The sequence below is a fragment of the Helicoverpa zea genome, chromosome 1 (genome assembly GCF_022581195.2).
Source record: "Helicoverpa zea isolate HzStark_Cry1AcR chromosome 1, ilHelZeax1.1, whole genome shotgun sequence".
Lineage (NCBI taxonomy): Eukaryota > Metazoa > Arthropoda > Insecta > Lepidoptera > Noctuidae > Helicoverpa > Helicoverpa zea.
Window position 1 is genome coordinate 13793562 of NC_061452.1, and position 23896 is coordinate 13817457.

At 37.1% G+C, this 23896-nt stretch overlaps 1 protein-coding gene across 2 annotated transcripts in view; it reads left to right on the forward strand.

Annotated features, from left to right (window-relative positions):
• Positions 1-23896, forward strand: part of LOC124629427 (neuroglian) — a 43234-nt gene that overhangs the window by 11206 nt on the left and 8132 nt on the right. For both annotated transcript variants that reach the window (XR_006984570.1, XM_047170338.1), the window contains exons 6-13: positions 5138-5413; positions 13198-13339; positions 17907-18034; positions 18269-18550; positions 19282-19504; positions 19706-19850; positions 20086-20247; positions 20380-21352. Coding sequence is in view for 1 of the 2 variants with exons in the window: in XM_047170338.1 (XP_047026294.1) it covers positions 5138-5413; positions 13198-13339; positions 17907-18034; positions 18269-18550; positions 19282-19504; positions 19706-19850; positions 20086-20247; positions 20380-21352 (2331 nt within the window). In the remaining variant the exon portion in view is untranslated. The remainder of the gene's footprint in view (positions 1-5137; positions 5414-13197; positions 13340-17906; positions 18035-18268; positions 18551-19281; positions 19505-19705; positions 19851-20085; positions 20248-20379; positions 21353-23896) is intronic.

The window sequence follows — 23896 nt, forward strand, 5'->3', positions numbered from 1 at the left end:
AGTAGCTTTTGATTGCTAAAAGGGCACGTTAAGGAGAAACTTCAATGATTTTCTTTTATTTTTATAATAGGAAATGTAAAGTTGGAACTCTCTCTATCATGAGAGAAAGGACTCGGATAATATTTCCATAGTTACTTAGTTAGCGATGTGAGCATTGTAATTTAGGTACAGTTTAGTACATCATTATGGAAATTTTGCTCTGTAATGAACACATAATTTCAGACAAATAAACCGCAGGCAGCCGTGAAAGTGATGCATACGTATTAATAACTTTTATGGCTCTGAATAGGTGCATGAATAGCTATAAAACTTATTTATGTGTGTTTATACATTTTCCGCCGTAAAAGCTATGTTCTACATCGTCTATGCTCATCAAATCGTAGACAACTATTCTTTATTTTTAAAGTCGAGGCGAGGAAATTGTCTCCCCGTTTAAGATTCACCCCTCGAAGTAGGAAAACAGCACCGGGGATCACAACACGTCTTTTAAAAATGGTGTCGCAGGCTCCTAATTATTCCGTCGCCGTCCAACAAAGAATAAAGACGGCGTGCCAAATAAAGGCGTCCCTACAAACAGACCACGCCATTTCCTCAATGCTAATTGTAAACATAACTGCAAGGGCCCGCCATAATGATGCTAATAATTGTGACAGCGTCATTTCCGCTTCCCTCCACTATAAAGTTTGGCTGCGTTCGTAATGAGGGTTTCGTAAAATGGCGTCCACCAGGTGGCAGCACCGAGTCGTCAGGTCCAGATAACTGTCAAAGTGCTTATCTTTACTATGAATAGTGAACGATTTTAGTGTTTTTTTTATTTTATAATTAAAGCACTGCATTATTGTTTTACTATTGCGGTTGAGTAAATAAAAAAAACTAAATCATATTGTGTTAAAAAATTTTTCAACAAGCTTTTCCTTAGTACCAGTGACTTTTGCACCCTCTCTCTTAGCTCAATTTTTAGTTCGGAAACCTTATTCTGACCGTAGTCCATAATAAAATCAATAACACTTCCAATATAACAGAATTTCAATAAACAATAAGTTCGGCACCTACAATTCCATACTATTTGACAGCTGTTTGGACCAGACGCATACGTGGCGCCACCCGGTGGCAGAAAAAATTTCAAAAACCCTCATTATTATGTTATTGTTTATGGTTCGACTTAAATAGATGACATTAAAACCGCTTTGGAGACTTCGTGACGAATTATGCAAATGTAATTACAGGCGTTGAGGAATTAATTTATTAAAATTGACTGTTTAGTATTTCATAGAAAATTCGAAGTCAATTTCTCAATTTTCCTAAAAAAAAATGATTTACTGGCCACGAACAATTTATTGAGACATAAAATTCAAATTAAATCGTTGTAGTTACATTTACCTTCATTCCGTCCAGTCCCACTTTCTCTAGTAAAAGTCTTAACATAGTTGCAATAATTCCCAAGGCTTAGAGATTCTAGAAATGATAAATGGATTTAGTTTCTAGCTTTAGAGCGATTCGTGAAAATATCAAAATCAATATCGATAATGGACGTTGTCTTTTCCTGAGAAAATACTTCAAAATAATAAAATGTATCCTTTGATAAAAAAGATACGAGACATAGGTTGACTTTTTCCATTCTTGCATTTGATTATTCAAAGCTCTGATTCAATGTGATGTGACATTCACACACATGCTTTGGACGTTGCTATTTATTATTATACTAGCTTTTGCCCGCGACTTCGTTCGCGTGGAATAGTGACTTCCGGCAGATTTGTGTGTAATGACACCATTACGCGATTAACGCCATCTATCTACGGAGCATAGGAACAGCTCGACATTTGACCAATAGATGGCACTGTATGTCCGTAATAAATTTTATTTTTTATTTTTATTTTTTGTAATAAAAACTATCCTATGTCCTTTCTCAAGTTTCAAACTATGTCTGTACCAAATTTCACACAAATCGGTTCAGTAGTTTAGGCGTGAAGAAAAGACAGACAGACAGACAGAAAGACAGACAGACAGACAGACAGAGTTACTTTCGCATTTATAATATTAGTTTGGATTAGAAACCCTCACTTCAAAGAGCTATCTTTCCCTTTTATGTATTTTTCATCATGATATTCAAACGTCTGTGTTTACATTATATTCTTGCATCGTAAACTCAGACACTTATAGTCTTCTGGTTAAATAATAGACGAGCCCAAAATTTTATTGTTTCATGTCATATCAAACCTTCATACACATGTCAACCTCATTTGACATAATTCCTAATATTTGTCCAGTGACATCACCGCCTAATATACGAGAAAGCATATGGCACACATATGATATTAACCGAAGTATTTTAATACCTCCCATAACGTTCCTTCAGAGAGCTATTAAAATATAATGTCTACGCGAGCTTGACAACAAAACGCTGGCAACCGAGTGTATTGTGATGTGACTTGTGACCTTTCGCTTCCTTCCTCGTGTCAAGGAATCAGACGGGAAGCCTGTCGACAACCTTGTCATTTCCACATCACTATAAAGTTATTTGAATTATAAATGGGATCTTTCATCGTTCAGTAAAACAAAGGGGAGGAATAGGGGAGTTACTACAGCTTCATAATAGAGTAATAGCCGTATTCAGTTATTAGTAGGTAACAGGTGTCCGCTCATCTCCCAGATAATCCCTCAATCGTTTCTTACATCACGTTCAGAGACCGGTGAGGATGAATTTCCGAGAGGGTGATAAATTCCCGTCCGTACCCACAGGCAATCTTTACCCTTCGGTTTTTCCGACGAAAGTGGCTGAGTCAGCACTTCTTTAAATCTATTTGGAATTCGAAATGAGATACTCACTTTTGCTTTTGTAAATCCAACTTTGAGATAGTAAAATTGATTTATGCCTGAATTTTCACCTCAATGCGACATTTTTCAAGTTTCTCATAACTGTCTTCAAAGCTTTTCACCCAGTTTGAGTAGTTGTCGGTCAATAAATTGAGCAGTCCTATCAGATCATGAGTGATAATGCCTAACGTCAACAAGTCAACACGCATGATGACGTAAGCAGCTGTCATGCACGCAAATAACTCGGTAACCCGGTTCCCGCAGTGCTGGACGTCCGGCCCTTTTTATTGCCTTGCTAGAGGCCGCCTTATAATAGTACGCTTTGAAAATTTGATATCACTTGATTGATGCTACGATTTCAGAAGAGTAATTTATAGTTGGTAAAAAAACAAAATGCAACCAATTCTATGATATCCAGTGCTTTCTCCCATGGTTCTGAAGGTCCTTGAAACAGGTTTGCAAAACATAAAATAATAACAACGCTTTCAAAACCTCTTAGCTGTACTGAGGGAAACCTAGTAAATAACTAATCTAGATTCTAGGTGAAGTAGTTGTTATCAATCAAATCGCCAATAAAGTAACTTCCAAGCTAATGTCAAAAAAGTCGTGGTGGCCTAGTGGGCAAAGAACCAACCTCTCGAGTATGAGGGCGCGGGTTCGAATCCAGGTCAGGCAAGTACCAATGCAACTTTTCTAAGTTTGTATGTACTTTCTAAGTATATCTTAGACACCAATGGCTGATAAAAAGGTGAAGGAAAACATCTTAAGGAAAACCTGGACTATATAGTCTGAAATCACCAACCCGCATTGAGCAAGCGTGGTGATTAATGCTCAATCCTTCTCCGTGAGAGAGGAGGCCTGTGCCCAGCAGTGGGACGATAAAAAGGCTGTAACTGTAACTGTAAGCTAATGTCGATGACGAGAAACGCTATAGCTTCATAGCTGGTGACCCCTTATTGAAAAAGTTTATCGGATAAAACTGTAATATCCGAAATCACACCAACTTGTAGGACGATCATAATTTCCTGGAGCGTGCCAGCGCGGTGCTAGTCTACCGGAATTCCTGATTTAACTGTCGGACTATATAACTTGACGCTTATTCGCCGTAAAAAATTATTTAGTACCTATTTGGTGGTTTTATATTTATTCTTCCAATATGTAGACTGCCCAAGCCAACATCTAGAAGTAAGATCTCTAACGTATTCAAAGACGTACAATTTACTCATGATTGCACAAAATAAGACACACTTACGAACAACAAAGTCATGCCTACTCCAAGGAAAGCATATGAAAAGCCTCGGGCCTGTAGCTCTCCATTTTGTTTCGTCAACAATTCGTCTAGATTGCGAGCACTTGCATGCAGTCTGCCGTAATCGCCGCCAGCTATTGTTGTACTAGCGTCGTTCGAGATTTACCGTCTTTTAAAATACAATACACAATACAAAATTGAAGAAAACACTTCACTGAGAATGTAGAATAAGTCAGCGCCATATACATTTGTTTATTTGTCTCCATTTTCGGTAGGGGACACAATGGCGGTGTAAAAAAGGATTTTGTACTGTATTCTGTATGTCTTGAGCGTCTTGAAGACTGTTAACACAGAGTTATCAAGTCTTGGAAATTCCCTATGACTGCTCACAGTACTCAGGTTTATAATTGATTCAATAGAATCAAGGAGATGAAATGACATAAGTTTTATTCAGTGCTAGGGTTTAAATAAATGCCAGCATACCATTCAGAATAAATATCTAAAGGGACATACTTGGCTGTGACATCACCTATTCTCCATTCTATAGCAAACAGTATACAATAAAACATAATATGGGAGAAGTCCACAGATACAATCACGTTAAGCTTGACCTGGTTTTATGAGAAATGAGCAATTTATGGCAACCACCCAAGATTCGAAGATTTTATGAAGTCAATTTAAGTAAAATATGACGAAGCCACGTTACCTAACTTGAGTGATTAATGTGTGTTTAATTCCCACTGTACTTTATCAAAAGTGAATTAACCTGACGTTAGATACACGAGAAAACTTTGGTATCGTAGAGGATCCGAAGTGTTCAAAGCGACATTAATTCAGTTATGCTAATTCTACTCCTCCCAAACGTTGAGCCTTGTTTGTAGGTGTTATTCGGTAGCACATAGTTTATATTATTTTTAAAGGTACTGAAAAGTAATGTTAGTGTTAAGTAATGTTAATATTTAAACTTAAATTTATAAAACCATAACACGAGAAAGTGGAACATTTCTTTTTTTATTTCTATAATTTAAGATAAAACATTATTTAACAGTTCTAATACAATATTTTGTTCCCTAGCCGCACCATTCTTCACGGTTGAGCCGGAATTCCAAAACTTGGCTGAAGGCGAGACTGCTGAGATCAAGTGCGAGGCTGGTGGTACTCCCGTGCCCAAGATCACGTGGATCCACAACGGCAAACCTATAGAACAAGCTGAGCCCAACCCGAGGAGACAAGTGAACTCCAACAGCATCATCATCACAAATTTGGTGAAGAAGGATACCGGAAACTATGGTTGTAACGCTACCAGTTCCATTGGATATGTGTACAAGGATGTCTACATTAATGTTCAATGTGAGTACCTAGATTTTAATTTATTGCCTTATAAAATGTGTTTTACAGGACTACCTAAAAAGTAGAGATTTCTAATGTAGCAGACTTTGTCGAACATCGTCAGTTTTCACTTCGATAGTAACATGGAATAAAACCATATAAAGCCCTGCAGTGAGAGCTACAAGCAGTACACACGAACAGAGAATAGTAATATTCTATTTACCATAGTTCCAACTAGCAACGCAACCAGCTTACACTCGGTAGCCTTAATCCTCACGAGTCTAGATAAAAGGAAGGTTACCCGCACTGGACATGCGTGCTACAAAAACTGGTCTTATCAATCGATACACTAGAATGCGTCACGCATTGAAAGCTAATGTAACTCGTTATTGTAACTGTCTCACATATCCTATTGCCTACATATTCAGTGTTCCACTATAACTAGTAGAAATGCGAAATGTTTGTAAAATGTATGCGAGTTCTTCCTGTGTCGGCGTTCCGTCGGTAGCGATGGCGCCGGGCCGTCCTACATTTTTGTTTCTTTGCTCAGCTCAAGCGTTGTTTTAATGTTCTTTGTTTTAAAGCTGAGGTGTGAAACGTTTTAGTGTGCAAGTTTTCTGAAAAATATTCGCTTTTATAACGGTTAAATCATTTATAAGTACTAGCACTTACGAAAAGTATAAGTTATCCATGACTAATCTTAAAAATTACGTCATTTATTGTAATGAGTCGAATATAATTTTCTATTTGAACTAGGTCACTTCAGTTACGTAGTTATAACATCGACCTGTGGAAACTTAACTCATTCAGTAATTGTTAAACTTGGTAGTTCCACGCATGTTGTTTGTGTCGCCAACTTAATTTACAAATAACATTCTGCAGTTTTCGACTGCTCTACTAGTTCACACAACTCGAACAAACAAGTTCGATAAACAGCACAATTTTATAGCGATCCGCTTCCTTCCTAACAAGTTCTGTTCACTAATTTTTATAAGGAAACGACAAAGCTACAGCCACCATAAACTGTCACTCATACTTAATTATGACCCTAATGTAAGCATATAAACTTGTCCATGCAACCCAAAATAAGCCTTATGTGGCAAAAAATATAGTCGTGATTTTCTTGAAATATGTGTGCCACTTGGCATTCGCCCCAGTCACTCCTAGATGAACTCATAAATACTGGGAATAAATCTTTATTGTGTGGAGAAAAAAAGTTGCTCTTGAAACGTCACAGTTGGTCTGCGATGTATAATGTGGGAGGGATCGATATGGCCATTGAAATTATATTTATCGATCTAGGTGTACACCCTACCGTAGTTCGCAGTCCTGCTTCTATTGAATTACAGAACATATTAATACAAGCATGAATAGGAGAGTCTGAAAGTTTTTCATAATAATGGCCATAGTTTGCGAAGTTGTAGAAGATATTCTTTCTTGGAAATGTTTCACAATTGTTGTGTAGTTTATTTTGTTGCTTCAGATGGGAGGGTTCATCCTAGTAACATTTGTATAGAGACAGCTATAAATACATCGGAATCGTTATCGATTTGCTATACAAGCGGTTTGCGTAGGGGAGAACTTAATCGATTTCCATTTGCAATGTTGGGTCTGCTACTCTCCCTTTTGGGGTTCCTAGTCTGATAGTTTGGATGCATTTTATAGGTAGAGACAGTACATTGAACTTTTGTTAATGTTGTTTTTATTGATTAGGAGGAAATCATTAAAGTGAAGTCTTCATGAAATAACTTCACATTTTGGCACTTGAATTTTACTTCTCTCACAATTCTTACAAAACCCGGAAACATTTAATACCACAAAGGCCATTTTCATTACTCTGAAACAGATAGGAATGATCTTGGTCTTATAACAAATTTCTTAATTACATATCTGAACGTATGACGTTGTGTCATGGTCGCACGCTCATTTATAAGAGTCGGGCTTTAATTTATTACCAGAATTCTTGCAAAATAAATTAACAGATACATAAATCACAAATAAGTAGAATAGAATATTTTTATTTGTAAAACATAGGTATTGACAAAATAAAGATCTTACTTATGTATAATTAGAACGCTATATTTTGTCATTAAGACGTACAAATGTAGTAGAGAGAAAAAAAACTTAACATTAAATTGACAAACAAAAATAGTAATTAAATCATCAGAAAACAAAATAAACAACAATAAATACAATTCACAGAGACATATCATTCAAATATTCATCCAAAGAGTAGTAACATTTTTCAGTACACTAAAGTAACTTTATGTCAAACAGAATATGGATACCTGACACCTCATAATGTTGAGGTGTATTTCGGCAAGTTACAAGTATGAATACATTCTCTTTTGTTATCTTAGTTTGTGTCTTCTCATTATAAGTACATTATAACTTCTAATGAGGCCTTGTTAAGATGAATTTTGATGAGACTATTAAGTGTTCCTTGTCAAAGCGCCTACGGACAGATTACTTGAAACCTAATATTTCGTGCTAATCACTTTCGCCCTCGGCAAATCAATCAAGACTATTGGATCTACCCTCAATTTTCTGGATAAATGAATTTTGTAATAAATTACCTATCTACCTACCAAAATATTTTAGTTTTCACCAGGACTATTTTCCTTTGGTTGAAAATATTTTGAAGTAGGTAATACCGTCCTATTAGCCTTAAAAGCTTGGACATTCGGTCGCGTGACTCGCCTACCAGTAACACTAAAAAGGGCTTAATTAATTAGATTTACATCCTAAATCTTATCGGTGAATTCCACACTACATATTTCTACAGCAAGCTTATTTAATTCATAGTGAAAAGCCTCGGGCGCGAGGGCTGTTTACGATCTGCGTGTTCAAAACTTCGTGAAATATTTTGAAATTCAAAATTATGAAATGTGAAGTTGGTATTTTTGCTGGCATATTTTTTCAGAAAAGTGGCTTGACATTTGCGACATATCTTCTCAAGTATACAATTTGATACTATGACGTTTTTAAAACCATGTGAAAAATGTATTAACTTTTGCAAAACAAGTAGACGCTCGTTGTCATTACTTTCCTGATAAGTGTTGACCCTCGACTAGAAATCATCTCGCGGCACTTGAAGCCTACGCGATAGAGCACGCCTCTCGATACGATCCCATTCAGCCTTCAAGGCTACAAAGTCGAGATATCTTTTGCTTTCCTTCAATATGGCACCGTATTGATTTTCCTTTATTCCAGTTATGAGCAGGAAAATGCCTCTACCTCTATTTCATCTGCAGTATAAGACTTGTATAAAATCCATTACCGCATTGTTCCTCGTACATAATTTCCGATTATGATCAGCACGTATTCCAAAGCAATTTAAATGCTCAAACTCGTCTCCACACAAATTAGTTTCCGAATAAACCGGTTGTGCATACAAATAGCAGGAATGACGCGGTGCAGCCCGGGATTACGCAGGTCCCAGCCATGACCTAGATACCCCGGGATGCTTCGACCCGCCCGAGTATTGACATTGTAGACCCGGCCGATAGTTTCGTAATTAAGAGGAATTGCTGCTGTGTCAATTGTTTCAGCATTAATTGCTGTGTTAAGCTTTGTTTCATTGTGATTTAAAAGCGTTTGATCTTTGTTTTAGCGGGTTGAACAAGTTGCATAAGTAAATAGGTATAATTAGGAACTAAGCTTTTTGGTTCACTGACATCTTTTGATATTTGCGATATTATAGATAGTGTCCAGTTACTTATAATACTAATTCAACTATCAATTACGGTAATTTCAAAAACAAAATCTCAAACGCAAAATATTCTCGAACAAGCTTTATCAATTTCTACATTCAGACATGATTTAAAGTGCACATAGCAAAGTACACGGCGATCTCTCATAGCGGGGGACCACACGGCACGATAAGTCAAATCACCTCACTCACACTTAAGTTATTGTCGACTTATGTTAATATATTCACCACCGAGTAATGATTTAAACTGCGCGAGATCGATTTTCAGAAACATTCGTGTCCCGTTTTTGTATGACGAGCTTGTAGCTCAGTTTTTCTCGGAATTAGACAGGTTTCGCTGGTTCTGCTTTTGAGGATGCGCTTTGCAATGTTTTATGATGAAAGGAATTTACTATACAATGTGCAATTTTATGAACGGTTATGAGGATGTTTCCTTAAGCTGGATATCTTACTAGAAATATAAACAACGTTAAAGTTTCAGCCATTTCATCTAATGGGTATTTTTTTGGATAAATTTACCTGATGGCAGTTGCTTCGCATATGATCCATCTTTCGTTGCTGTATAGTTTGTCCTTAAAGATCAAATTCTCATTTCTACTTATCCAACTACACACGAAACGTGTCTATAACATCTCAGACGGTACTTATCTGCGATGCAATTTAATATGAAGAGATACAAATTCATAAGCAGACGGCAAAACGACTGGGAGTCACGTTCGACCTTAGGTTTTAATCGCAGCTCACTAAATAAGCGACGAGTTTATTGTAGTTGCTTATCAGTGTAAGTACCTACTAAGATGAGGTTTTAATTTTCTGTCATTGCTGTTACATACAGTAGAGAACATTGGAAACCTTATGGTGGAATGGCATTATGACCAGCAACTTTAGAAGTATTTAATGAGGTTATATGTGTTGCAAGCAATCACAATCTTTAAAATGTGGAGTGCCCTAAGGACCAATTTTAGGACCACGCAAGTATATGACCGAGCCAAAAGAGAATTTTGTGGTTTATTATTTGGGCAAAAGATAAGGCGTGCGATTTCTAGTTTTAGAAATGTCGTTCAAATATAACTCGAAAATCATAATTACGCATAGAATGCAGAACGCGCGTAAAATTAGTCTCGTATTCAGCTGGCTGGTAAACTATGAATTTCTAGTGCAATTCATATCGGGTGGTGTTAGAAGCGAGACCGTTCTAAATTCATACTTTACGGCCGTAGTATGCAGCTGCACCCACTAATTGCTAAATAGCGTGAGCTTATGACGTAACTCAAGCCCTTTGGGGGTTGAAAAAATGTCTGCCTTTTACTTGATATGCTGTTTGCCTCCTTACTTATCGGATTTGTTTTGCGACCATTGTTCCCGATTAGTTATGTTTCGTTTATGCTGAAATGCGATTAAATGTTAATCGATAAACGTAATAAATAGATATAATTTTTTAAGAAACTCATTTTGTAGCGAATGTTTGTTTTGGGAGTTACGCTTAAGTTTTAACAACAACCAATATTTTTTGATGTAGCATCGAACAAAAACTGCTCCGGACAGCATGCTCCGGCAGCTGCCAGAATAACAACAATAAACCGTCTTTTTATTACACGCGTATTAAAAACTTTTAAAGAAACATTCAAAAGTGCAACATTTCTTTGGGCCGTATCGTGATCGTTATCAGACATCCATTCACGCGCAATACGCTTGTAAATTACAGTAGCACCCCAGTTTACCTGAACGGTTGAATTTAACCCCAACTACAAAGATGGGAGCGCCGAAGGGTGTGGATGGATTAATATCCGATTTTTTTCCTCTATCTGAGTTCAGTAACCTATTGTGCTGTGAGTCATCCCCAAAATCCACAATAATGAATACAGAGGTCTGTGGTATCGGAAATTCCTATTACGGCGTATTGTCCGCGTTTATTCTCTCCCCTAATATCTGTCCTATGTGTATATCTGTACGATGCTACAAAAATATGCGATCCAATCACTTACAATGTAGTAATTTAATATGAAATTAATGTGGCATAAATGAAATTACTTATAAGCACTTGTGAAAGCGTTTTAGGAATTAATACTTCTCAGAACTTTTCGACATGAATGTAATTGGATTTGGTAGTCTGCTTTTTAAAATATTTCTTGTTAGTCATTTTGAACTCTATATAAAAATTGCGTAGTAAATTGATCCGTATACTCTCGGGCTTATTGAAAATTGTGCTTGCGCTTCAACTTTGTCTCTTCCCAATTTCAAATTCAATTAATAACAAGCTTTGAAGATTAGAGCAACGTCTCCTGAGACGAAGTTACTAAGCACCTTACGTCTTCCTAAACCGCACTCTTAATAGAATGAATGAAACGAATAAAGAGAACAAAGTAGGAAGTACAGTCCTTTGAGATTAAGATGGACAGTTGCAAAGTACGGGGAATACTATGTTATGTCACCACCGGCGTGTGTCCTCCATTCATGTCAGACAAAGCCAACGTGTTTAACAATGTTTGGCCAACATACTTGCCGATAGGTGAGGCCAATGTTTGCACAAATATTTCATCCAACAAGGACGCTCGGGTCGTTGTAATAATTTTGTGTCAACAATGAATGTTAAATTAAGAACTCTGGGCTTGGGTTGGGTATTCATATTTGTTGAACTATTAAACCGATTAGCATTCTCGAATACTACAGGAAGATATGGAAGATATTTTCAATTTTGTAATGTTCCACAGTAGAAGCGGGCTTCGTTCCACAAAATATTAGTTGTACGTGCTGAAAGCTTCAAAGATAATTTTGGAACAAACGCTTGTTTTCATCGCCGCCCTAATGCGCCAATCATAACATATCAACATCGCATCGTTATAAATTAGCCTTTCAAACGTTCGAGCGTAACAGCCGGAATAACAAACTTATATCGCTAATCCGATAATTTGTGTAATCGCCCTGATTTCCCTTTTATATTGAGGTTTATTTCTACCTTATATATCCTCTCCCCTACTTTGTTTATGGGCGATTCGTTTTGAGATGATCCAATATAATTTATGTGATTATGTAATGGTTAAATTGGGTTATTCAATATCATTGGGTTGTTGAAAAAATAACTTATTTAACTGATTTTTTTGTTCGAATATTTTGTTGTACTATAATTCTTATAATCGAACCCATAATTATCTTCGTGCTATTGACAAGGACATCATTGACATGCGATAACTTTCTTGTCATATAATTAATATTAATGATGTTCATTTCGATGACGTCAAAGACCTTTCATGTTTCCCAAAGACAGCTCAAGCGTGTAACATGCTTACGTATTCATCAAGAGCCCCAAATAATATGTCTGGCTACAATTTAGGAATTCATGTGTGTATAACGAGATGTCTCTAGTAGCCGTCTATTGGCCACATCCTCGCGGCACACATTCACACGCCCACCCGCTATCCGCGAGAAATATAGCCCACGGATATTATTATGCACTTACCATCTTCTACATTGTGATTTATGTACCTGTTTGTTAGTCCACGTTGTGGGGAAAACAGACACTTTATGGAGTGATTTTGACGAAAATAGACTATAATACTAGTGCATACCAGTTCTATGCTTTATTCATACGATTTGGTAACATCATACCACGGTGGCGTAATTGATAAAATCTTGAAATCAAAATGGTGAACAATAGCATATAAACGAGAGACGGGACGTGACCAATTAATCAAAAGAGGGATCAAAATTACAGCGCGATGATTTTCAGAAAACACTTCTCTGCTATAAGCAGCGCCCGTAATGGACAATTTTGCTCATAAAAACGTAAATTGTCTCTCAAATTATATTTACTTTGTAAATCATTAATTGAAGGGCACATCGATCTTATTGATGATGGCCTTAAAATGCCAGGTCTTAAAACCTTCTCGCACCTGGAGCGTGCGTGATGATCAATGATAGTGAACGAAGTAGTTCGTAAGGATCTGTGGATGACATTTCGCATTTCTTCTTATTATGATGTAATATCACTTTAAGTGGAACACTGAAATAAACGTTTTGTACCATGCACTACTGTGGACTTCATGGGCAATCACAATTTTTTTTTATATGTTCTAATTATTGTTTCCCTGTGCAGCAATCCCGCCAGAAATCAAGGAGGGACCAGAGAACCTCACCAGGGTGGATGGCTCCGAGGCTGTGCTCAAGTGCAGAGTGTTTGGAGCGCCGAAGCCGATCGTCAAATGGATGAAGGACGATGTTGACGTTACTGGTGGGAAGTAAGTACCTTGAATGACAACATTCTGTAAGTTTGTTTGTCTTTTAGGTGGTAGGGAACTTACATATTGTTGAAATGTTGTTTAGAATCGAAAATCTTCTAAAGAGATATTTCAGAATTTGTAATATAGCGCAAACGAGTCTTCAAAGATCCTTAAGTTATTAATTGTTATCTATCTATTCCTAGAAAATATTTTTTATGCGTTTTTTAAATTAATTCCTTAGATAAGTAGATATTTGTAGAATTTAAGGTCTTATCAGTTTTTATTTGATTCCAAGTGTTTAAAAAGGTCAGGATGACTAGTGACACATCAGTTTCAGTGGCTGTCAAAAATTGATTTATTAATGATAGAGAGATTGATAGAGATAATGAAGATTGTTTGTCACACTTTTTTTAAGAACTAAGGGTAAGGGATTCGCATGATTGATGTAAAAGTAGATATTGCAGAATTTATGACAACCATTTTAAAATAAAACCCTGCAGATAAAAAATTGGCGAATAGTTTTTTATTAAGAAGACAGCATTGTTCATTTCTTTGACACAAATGTTCAGTCATTGCACGTTCTCACAGCGAACAAACATACTAAGATTACAGCTCTAAATCGCATATCTGAACATTCTCAGTCGTGTTCACTGAAGGAAATATTATCCGATTTCAGCTCCCTCGAGACATGAAAAGGGGTTTTATAGTTCATTGGTCTAACATCATCGCTCAACGTATAACATCGATCAAGAGAACTTTCTCGAAGCTTTATTGTACTTGTAATACAATTTGTGATTGATGAAGCAACAGTTCTTATTAGTTCCTTCTAGATGTTTCTATGGAAATGTATTTTTATTTATTCGTAAGGGGCAAAGATTAACCTGTAAATGGACCCGTGTTCACAGATTACGGCGTGTTATAAATAGGCTTCCTTAAAGGTCGCAACGGACGACATTATTTTGGGGTATTTTTGTTTCTTGTTATTTATTACTTTATCCTCTAATCTTGTTATAGTTCGGCCATTCAGAGAATGCGTTCCTGACACGTCGCGATTGAACTGACGACGTAACTTTGCAATGGCGTTGCAGTTACGATAAAAATATTTTTGCTGGTTGTTTACCGTTTTAACAATTGAGGAGCATTAAAACAACATTATTATATCAATAATCAATGAATGTTATTACGTCGTCAGTTCAATCGCGACGTGTCAGGAACGCATTCTCTGAATGGCCGAACTATAAGTGACTTGACTTTTTGTTTGTATCAGGCGAATTGATTGTGATCTATTTTTGGTTCTCTCTGCTTAACTGATAGACATAACAAATATATTTGTAAAAGTATTTCAGTACCACGAAGTATGGGGGAAGAATGGGCTAATATTAATTTCCTATGAAATAATTGGGGTATTTATCTTATAAAAAACAATCATTATGTTCATCAAAGATCGAATTATAGCTCTTGTTATTCTATATTTCATAATAGATAAGGTTACCGCTAATTTCTAGGTAGTTTTAGAAGACACTTTTACATAGATTAGGATAACTATTGATGGAATATCAACCCCATAGAGGAAAGTAATATATCGGGTATAGAGAGCCCTCTCACAGATTTTTTTGTAGACTGCAAATGTCAATTGATCGGACAACTAGCGCCTCTATTAACTTCATCCGCAAACTTTTAATAGTATGTATAGCTATAGATATAGGTATAATATGTATAGCTATAGGAATAGTTGCATATACTTCTTCCTTACTAATTTGCTTTTTTGCAATTGGATAAAGTTTTATTGTAATAAAATCACAGTAAAACTTAATCAAATTTAAAATAAGCAAATTAGTAAAGAAGCATTAATTCCTAAAGGTGAGTGGGTTAAAAAAAGACTTTTCTTTTACAGTTTATAAATTTACTTTATTGCACAATTTATATTATAACATAGGACAAAAAATTATAGATGTATGATATTTGCATGCACACGATGCACAAAAATCACAAGCGTCTATATCGCAAATAAAACAGCACAAAAGTAGCGTCCGGGTCGCAAGAAACGATTACACTAGATTATTGGAGGAACTGAAAGCTGGAGGAGGAGGAACGGAGGAGTATTTCACGAAGAAATGCACAAACATAGGACGAAAACTACAAATAAGCGCAAACGCGGTGTCCTGCGTGAGCGACGAACGCGACGCGATGCGACGCAACACGACGCGACGTAATGCGACGCGATGCTATACGCGACAAATGTCCTACTTGATTTTGGTCATTACTTCTCAAATCATGAAAAGTATAACTACAATTTTGCTTGAAAGTTCATATTTAAAGTACAGACAGCAACATTCTTTCAAGTTCTTTGTACTTAATAAACGATTTCTATAATGTTTATGTTTTTTGTCCCACAACAATCTTTATTCACGCACTGCGGCGATCAACGCTTCTGAATAGTTCGTGGTGTCGCATCTGGTCGCCCTCAAAACAAGTTCGCGTTACGTCGCGTCTCGCAGCAGACTGTCACATAGGCCGCATGTAGGGAAAGCCGTTGAGTTGATCGCGTTCGTCGCGTTCGCAGCGTCGCGGTCGTCGCTCACGCAGGACACCGCGTAACGCAAGGAGCAGTCGCCATATTTGTGATGATCAATTTGACATTCGGAAATCAATAATTCACTGTGTCACTATCTTAAATATTATGCAGTTTTATATCTATGCAAATAATTATAATACGACATAAATAAAATAAATTGGTAGTTAAAATCATATTAATTAATTTAATTTTAGTGAAATTTTTTATTTGTATCAGAGCTTTTTTTTTTTATTTGTGTCAACATGTAACTTCGTTTTTTAAAAAAACTCTAATTTATGGAATCTTTTATTTTTAAATAGTGTATAGATTGAAATTAACGAAAATTAAGTTGGAACGCCAAAAATATAGCTAGAATAATAAATATTTGAATACATAATGGAAAAAGCTATGTGATCACTTCTAGAATGTGACTCTATTGAGTATGATATTAACAAAAAACTACTCAAAATATTATTAATATTTTTATTACTAATTAAAGGAAGCAATCTTGTCAAAAGGAAAAAACACAAAACACGACAATTCTTTGAACGTTTTATAACAAAAATCAAACTTCAATTTCAGTTATGTGACTTTTGATGCACATCGGATATTAATTTTTAAAATATTAAGCTATAATAAAAATATATTTCTGCAGTGATCCCTAGTTATGAATCAAAATTAAATTCCTGTCCATCGAGCGAAAACAGAACAAAACAGTATTTTATAAAGAATTTTAAATATTTTTTTGTTTAAAATAAAAAACAGGGACAGTCACACCACTGAACGCCTGAAAAGGATAAAGCTTCATCTACATGGACGCTATTATTATAATTATGTAATATTCCAGATCAACATTTAATATTAATCAAGAAATACTATATAATACTATATCTTTTTAATAATGGAACAAATAATAACAAAAAAATATTGTACCTCGTTTACATTAAGATTGTAAACATGAATAAAATAAAATTGATCCCCACAGAAAACTATTATTCTGAATTTCTGAAACAACATCACTGTTTTCCATGTAAACTTAACTTTATAGGATCAATCATGTTGTGACTTTGAGCTCAGCCCGTATGTAACCATAGATTTGGTTACAAAACGGAAGTCACATTTTCATACTTGCCGATTAAAAAAAAATTATAAAAAAATATTTGTGGTTCTTTTCCATTTGATGTCATTTTAAACAGTAACTTAAAGAAATGGCGGTTTCTAGAAATAAACAGCAATCCTAATATTTGGTTACGCTGTAGTAAAATTCAAACACATACCTGAACATAAATTCCGTTCTTGTACGGAGCCAGCAACAAAACATCTACGTTGCTCAAAGTCCTTTTGACTTTAATAGTAAAGTAAAGTAAAACGCAGTAGTATGTCTAAGTAGTACCTGTTTCAAAGTATTAGGACCCAAAAATTGTGGCTTAAAGTACTATAAAATGCGGTCACAATACTGAATGTTCAGGGTGGATCAAAATTTCATCATCGTAATTTTATACGTTTTTTTATGTAAATAAGCCAGAATATTACAAATGAATTGATGAATATTATTAAATGATGACATTTAGAAACTAATCCCCTTAAAAAAAGTATATCGTCCGTAGAAAAATCGCTAAATATTCTTGATCCAATCATACAAATTCAGCTGGGGACAAGCAAAAAAAGCCTACTCCTGTTTATTTAAATGCTGTTAAAACAAAATAATGAATAATTAGTACAGAAACTAATATAATAAATTAAAATTAAATGTATTTTCTTTGGTCCAGTATCTTTAAAAACTCAAATAGTTAATGGGTTTAAGAATGAAATTAGGTCAAATCCGGGGGACAAGCAAAAAACGCACTTTACACAAATAAAAAAAAAGCTCATCAATAGAGTCGCCACCTGTGGTGACTTAAAGTAACTAATTGTTTACCGATCGAGCTAGTAGATGTCGCTTTTTGAAAAAAAAAAAAAATACCCCACATCTGTCGATGTATGGAACTGTCCTACCCCTGATCAACCCCCTAACTCCGTATCCTCTTTCAGGTACAACATAACTGCTGATGGTGACCTGGTGATCCACGAGGTAGCGTATACAGACATGGGCACGTACCAGTGCTACGCGAAGAACAAGTTCGGGGAGAAGTCCGCTTACGGATCACTTGATGTTAAGAGTAAGTATTTAGCATAAAATATTATCTAATTGTCTGACTAATGGAACATTGAACACTGGAAGCCAATGATTTTGATCAAATGACGTATAAATGCACTTAAATCTCACTTGATGCAAGAATACTTTCTAACCTATCATTACTTAAATTGTCTATTAATATTTTGCTTTAGTAATTAAAATATTCTCAAAGTCCTTTATTTTAGTTCTTTCGACTAATATCCAAAACTCCCCACAGAACGCACAATGATCACCGACAAGCCGGAACACTACGAAGTAGCAGCGGGTTCCTCCGCCACATTCCGTTGCAACGCCAACGCAGACGACTCGCTCAAGCTTCAGATCATTTGGCTGAACGACGGCCAGCAGATTGACTTCGAGAATCAGCCGCGGTTCCGCATGACCAATGACTATTCCCTGCTGATCTCTGATACCACGGAGCTGGATTCCGGAGAGTACACTTGTATTGCGAAGACGGCCATTGATGAAGCTAGGGCTCAGGCTACGCTTACTGTACAGGGTGAGTTGAATATATTTTTATAGCCATAGTCCATAATCTTCAAGAGTGTAGGTTTAGGGTTTTCTCAAAAGTAGCCCTGAATTCGTAGTTGGTATATTAACAATAAACTGGGCACATCATATGGCGACCATCAAGATTTTGAGTGTAAGCTTAAAATATAACGTCAAAAATAACGTTTTATATGACGTAAAATTTTCCATATTCCGGTAAGGCTAACTTAAATTCTCATTTCTATCTTAAAAAATCTTCTTCCTCCACCATTTTGGAATCCGTAGCTGACACGGTATGATGACATAAATCCTGTCGAGCACAAACTTTATGATGTGTCGTAATGTTAACTGCTCCCGTCCAGTTACAACTACATACTGCACTATTCGGCAAATTGCCAAAATTACTTCTGCTATGATACTTGCTCTATATTGTCGGTAAAATGTTTAACTTCAAGTTTTGACGGAACATCATGTAGCATCTAATATCACGCATACTTTTCCCGAGGGGTTAAACGTGACCACTTACATGTTTCGTCAGTTTATTTCGGGTTTCAAGCAATAACTTGCCTGTTAGATTTATTGCCCTTAACCCAATACAAATCTGGCTTCGGGGGCGTTTCAAATAACTCCAAACGGAAGAAATATGTTACTTTATTTTTTGAAAATTAATAACCTTAGTTATGATCCAGCACAGTCCTTACGTTTCGTATTTATTGTTCTCATGATAATATTTTTTTTCAGATAAGCCAAACCCCCCGCAACTGGAAGGTGTAGAATGCAACGAGCGTACCGCAACTCTTCGCTGGCACTCCATGGGCGACAACAGAGCTCCCATCTTGCGCTACTCCATACAGTACAACACCACCTTCACGCCCGACACCTGGTACACGGCCAGCGACAACGTGCCAGCCATCGACACGTCCTGGACCGTCCAGCTCAGTCCCTGGGCTAACTACACCTTCAGGTAACTGTCGCTATATCATCAGCATCCTGCGACACCCGGTACAGCCGACAGTCAGATGAAAAGCAGTCCTTAGTGTTTAATACCGAGTGACTGACCAATTTGCTCTGTCCGCTGCCTTGAAATTCAAATCCCCTACACTCACTATAAGAGATTAATTTGCTTCTACATACGGTTAGCAAATAAGAATGTACTTGATTGCAGAGTGAGCGCGTGGAACAAGATCGGGCCGTCCACTCCGTCGTCGCACTCCGAGGTGTGCAGCACGCAGCCCGACGTGCCCTACAAGAACCCCGACAACGTCGTCGGCGAGGGCTCCGACCCCACCAACATGGTCATCTCTTGGGAGGTACATATGTTCACTAAATTATTTATATACATTGCTGTATAGTATTAGAAGAACTTAGTGCCAAAGCAAGAGCATTATTTCGTTGTTCTCTCTCTGAAATAATTTCATAGATTAGCATTCGCTCCGGTTTAAACGCCTCTTGACCACCAGATTATCTTATATTATACTGAAGAGCATTTTAACTCTCCGGTATCCGAATCACTTCATAAAAAAAAATGCCATGATTATTTTTCAGAAAATGCCCCAAATCGAGCACAACGGTCCCGGGTTCTATTACCTGGTGACGTGGCGCCGCAACATCACCGGGCAACCCTGGGTGGAGGAGCAGGTTCGCGACTGGCAGCAGACGCAGTACGTCGTCACCAACACGCCCACATTCGTGCCTTACAAACTTAAGGTCAGTCAAAAACTAATTCAAACCTCGACTCAGTACAACCAATTTAGTACTTTTTTCAATTAACTGTATACCCATACTATATTTGTGAGCTCAGTAACAAATGAATACTAATAGAATAATTTAATCCCCCAGGTAACTGCGGTGAACTACAAGGGTACATCTAACGTGACTCCCGTAGAAGTGATCGGCTGGTCGGGCGAGGACGTGCCTCTGCAGGCGCCGCAGAACTTCACCCTCGTGCAGGTCACCACCGGCACCACTGCTCTACTGAACTGGAACCCAGTACCACCTGAATCCGTTCGCGGACACTTCAAGGGATACAAGATACAGACCTGGGTGGATGGAGAGGAAGATCGCCTCAAGGAAATATTGGTCAAAGCCGACGCCTCCAGCGCTCTTGTCAGCAAGTTCAAGCCCTTCAAGAAGAATAACGCCAGGATCTTAGTATACAATGGACGCTTCAACGGACCACCCAGCGATACCCTCAGCTTCCACACCCCTGAAGGCAAACCCGGTACTGTGAAGTCATTCGAGGTGTACCCAATCGGGTCATCAGCCATGCTGCTCAAGTGGGATAAACCCATCGATGAAAACGGAGTCCTCACCGGATACAAAATCTATTACCAAAAAGTTACCGGCACTTCTCTAGGACCCACCCAAGAAAGGAAGAAGGAAATCGACCCCAAGTTCGACCGCGCAAAGTTGGCTGGACTCGAACCCAACACCAAGTACCGTATTGAGATCAGAGCAAAGACCAAGGCTGGGGAAGGTGACAAGTATTACGTGGAGCAATCGACGAAATCAGTTGAGAAGGCCAAGCCAGACATTCCACAGTTTGAGACGAGCACACTGCCTGCTAAGGAGGGGACTGCCCATATCTTGGTTCGTTGGATTCCTTCGTTGGACGGTCACGCGGGCACTCACTTCGTGGCGTGGTACAAGCTGAAGGGTCACCCCGACTGGTCGAAGACTAACGAGGTGACGGATGATGACTACGTGATCCTGACGGGCTTGGAGCCGGGACAGGTGTACGAGGTGAAGCTGACGGCGCATGATGGAGAGTACTTCAGCGCCAGCGAGATCAAGGATGTCGATACTACCATTGGTAAGCCCTCCCTTATATCCCTCCTATATAGATAATGAAGAGAAAAAATATTTAGGGTATTGTGCATTGGAATGTACTTTTGTGTCGTACTGTTGTTGCATTTAGGTATATTGTAAGTAGATTTATATTATACATACATCTTTGTGTTTTTAGGGTTCCGTACCTCGAAAGGAAAAAACGGAACCCTTATAGGATCACTTTGTTGTCTGTCTGTCTGTCTGTCTGTCTGTCTGTCTGTCTGTCAAGACCCTTTATCTTAAGAACGCGTGGACGTATCAAGCTGAAATTCACATGAAATACTTGGGTCTATTGTCCCTTTAGGCTGTAAAAATATCAAGCTTCTAAGCCAAGCCAATCAAAAGATACAACCGATTATGTCGATATTTTCAACAAATTCTCGACACTCGCAAAGGAATCAAAACCTACAGGGTACTTCCCGTAAACTCAGAATCTTGAAATTTGGCATGAAGCAGTGTTATATAATGCAAATATAGGAAAAATTGCGAAAATCTCATTTTTTTTGTTATATAATATAATAAAAATATTTTAATAAAATGAAACTTACTACCTTATTTCTCACGAACGAATAAAGGTACCAAATTGAAATTTATACCAAATACCTAGGTCTATTGTCCCTTTAAGCAATTAAAAAATCAAACTTCTAAGTTAACGCGATCAAAAGATACAGCAGTTTTACCGACACCTTAGACGAATTTCCGTCACACGCTAGGGAATCAAAACCTACAAGGTACTTCCCGTGAACTCAGAATCTTAAAATTCGGCACGAAGCAACGTTATATAGTACAGATAAAGGAAAAATTGCGAAAATGATAAATTTGAAGTTACATAAAATATTAAAATATTATTTTTGCTTACATGACATAAAATATTCTTTTAATAATTATAAACTTACTACCTACCCTTTTTCACATGAACGCGTAGAGATATTAAAGTTTTGAATAAAAAGTGAAATTTATATCAAACACTTCTTAAATATAATGGCCTCTAAACTGTGAAAAATTTTAAATCATTCAAAGGTCATTGGGCACCTTAGTATGAAAACCATACCCACGGCGGATACGAACGAAATATAGCACAATATAATGATAAAGGCTCTGATTTACTATGGCATTAGTCGCATCAATGTGAACCATGGGAATCTAGAGAAAATCAGGTGTAAACATCAAATATTTTCCTCATTTCAATGGGGAATTTAAACGACCAAGTTTGACGGATTTGAGAAATCATTTCTTTGTAGTAAAAGAGTGTACTCGCCGTTTATTTCCATTGTCATCAGGTAAGGATCTGATGATGGAAATCCTGAGAAATCGAGGGCAACTATCAGAAATTGTAGGCATGCATAGGATTAAAACTTGATTCTCAGATGTATGTCTGGTGATACTATCAAACAGTGAAGGTTTAGAGCTTATCTGATGATGGAGACGTGAGAAAGTCGAGAGAACTCGGTATGTTTTAGTTACGTCGTGTTTGGGCTTATATTATTCGTATTGACGAGAACTTTTCACAAAAGTTAAAAATAAAAACTTTTTACAAAAAAAAACAACTTCTAAAATAACAAGAAAACTGTTTATATGCATCGGTCTAGATCTCGGTGGTTAAATAAATATAGATGCATCCTCTAGACACCGACTTCTAGACCGATGCACCTAACATCTTTTTAATTTCCTTCTTGCTTTTGTTTTCTTGTTGCTTTTTTATATGTTTGAAGTTGGATTTGTTTGTAAAATGCTACAAAATAAAATAATGCCGACTTTATAAAACAAAGAAAGGGACAGAATTACACTTTTGTCAAGGCTCTAGAAACGTAAAGCCAGCAGCCCCGAATCCTACTCTCTAGAAGTCGTTGTTACAATTCGACAGCTACAAGTCGTCAGGCGGTTTCGAAAAAAACCTGAAACTGGGGCTCTTTAGGTGATTAATCCCTCAAAAATAAAAGATCCCATTCCTGCAATGGCTGCTTTAACCCAAGTTAGTAGTGAATTCTCATCACCTAAAATAAAATAAGCTCCAACACAAGGTTACGTTATAAATTGTAAAGGAGTTCCCATAACTATTATCTGATCTTAGCTGTCGATCCCACAATGGCAGTCAAACCTATCTTTGTGGAAAGTCTTCGCCAATACGAATAAAATAAGCCCAACCACGTGGTAGTTGCAACATACCGTTCGGGAGTTCCCTTGACTCTCTGTAGTCTCCATAATCAAATCAGCTCCAAACCTTCACTGTTTACCAGTACCCTCAAAAATACACTCACATGTCTGGTTATGACTCGATGCGTGCCTACAATATTCAAGAGTTGCCCTCGATTTCTCAGGGTTTCCAGATCCTCATCAGATCCTGGTCATCCGGATTGGCACCTTCCTTCTTTATGAAATGTCTTTAACAATAAAAACTAGCATTGCAACCTGTACAATCCTCTGAAACTGCTTGTCTTTTATATTTTTCAAACGATCCTGGACATTCGTCTCCATGGAATTTTAATAATATATTTATATTCAAAGAAACGTCATACCATTCTCCACG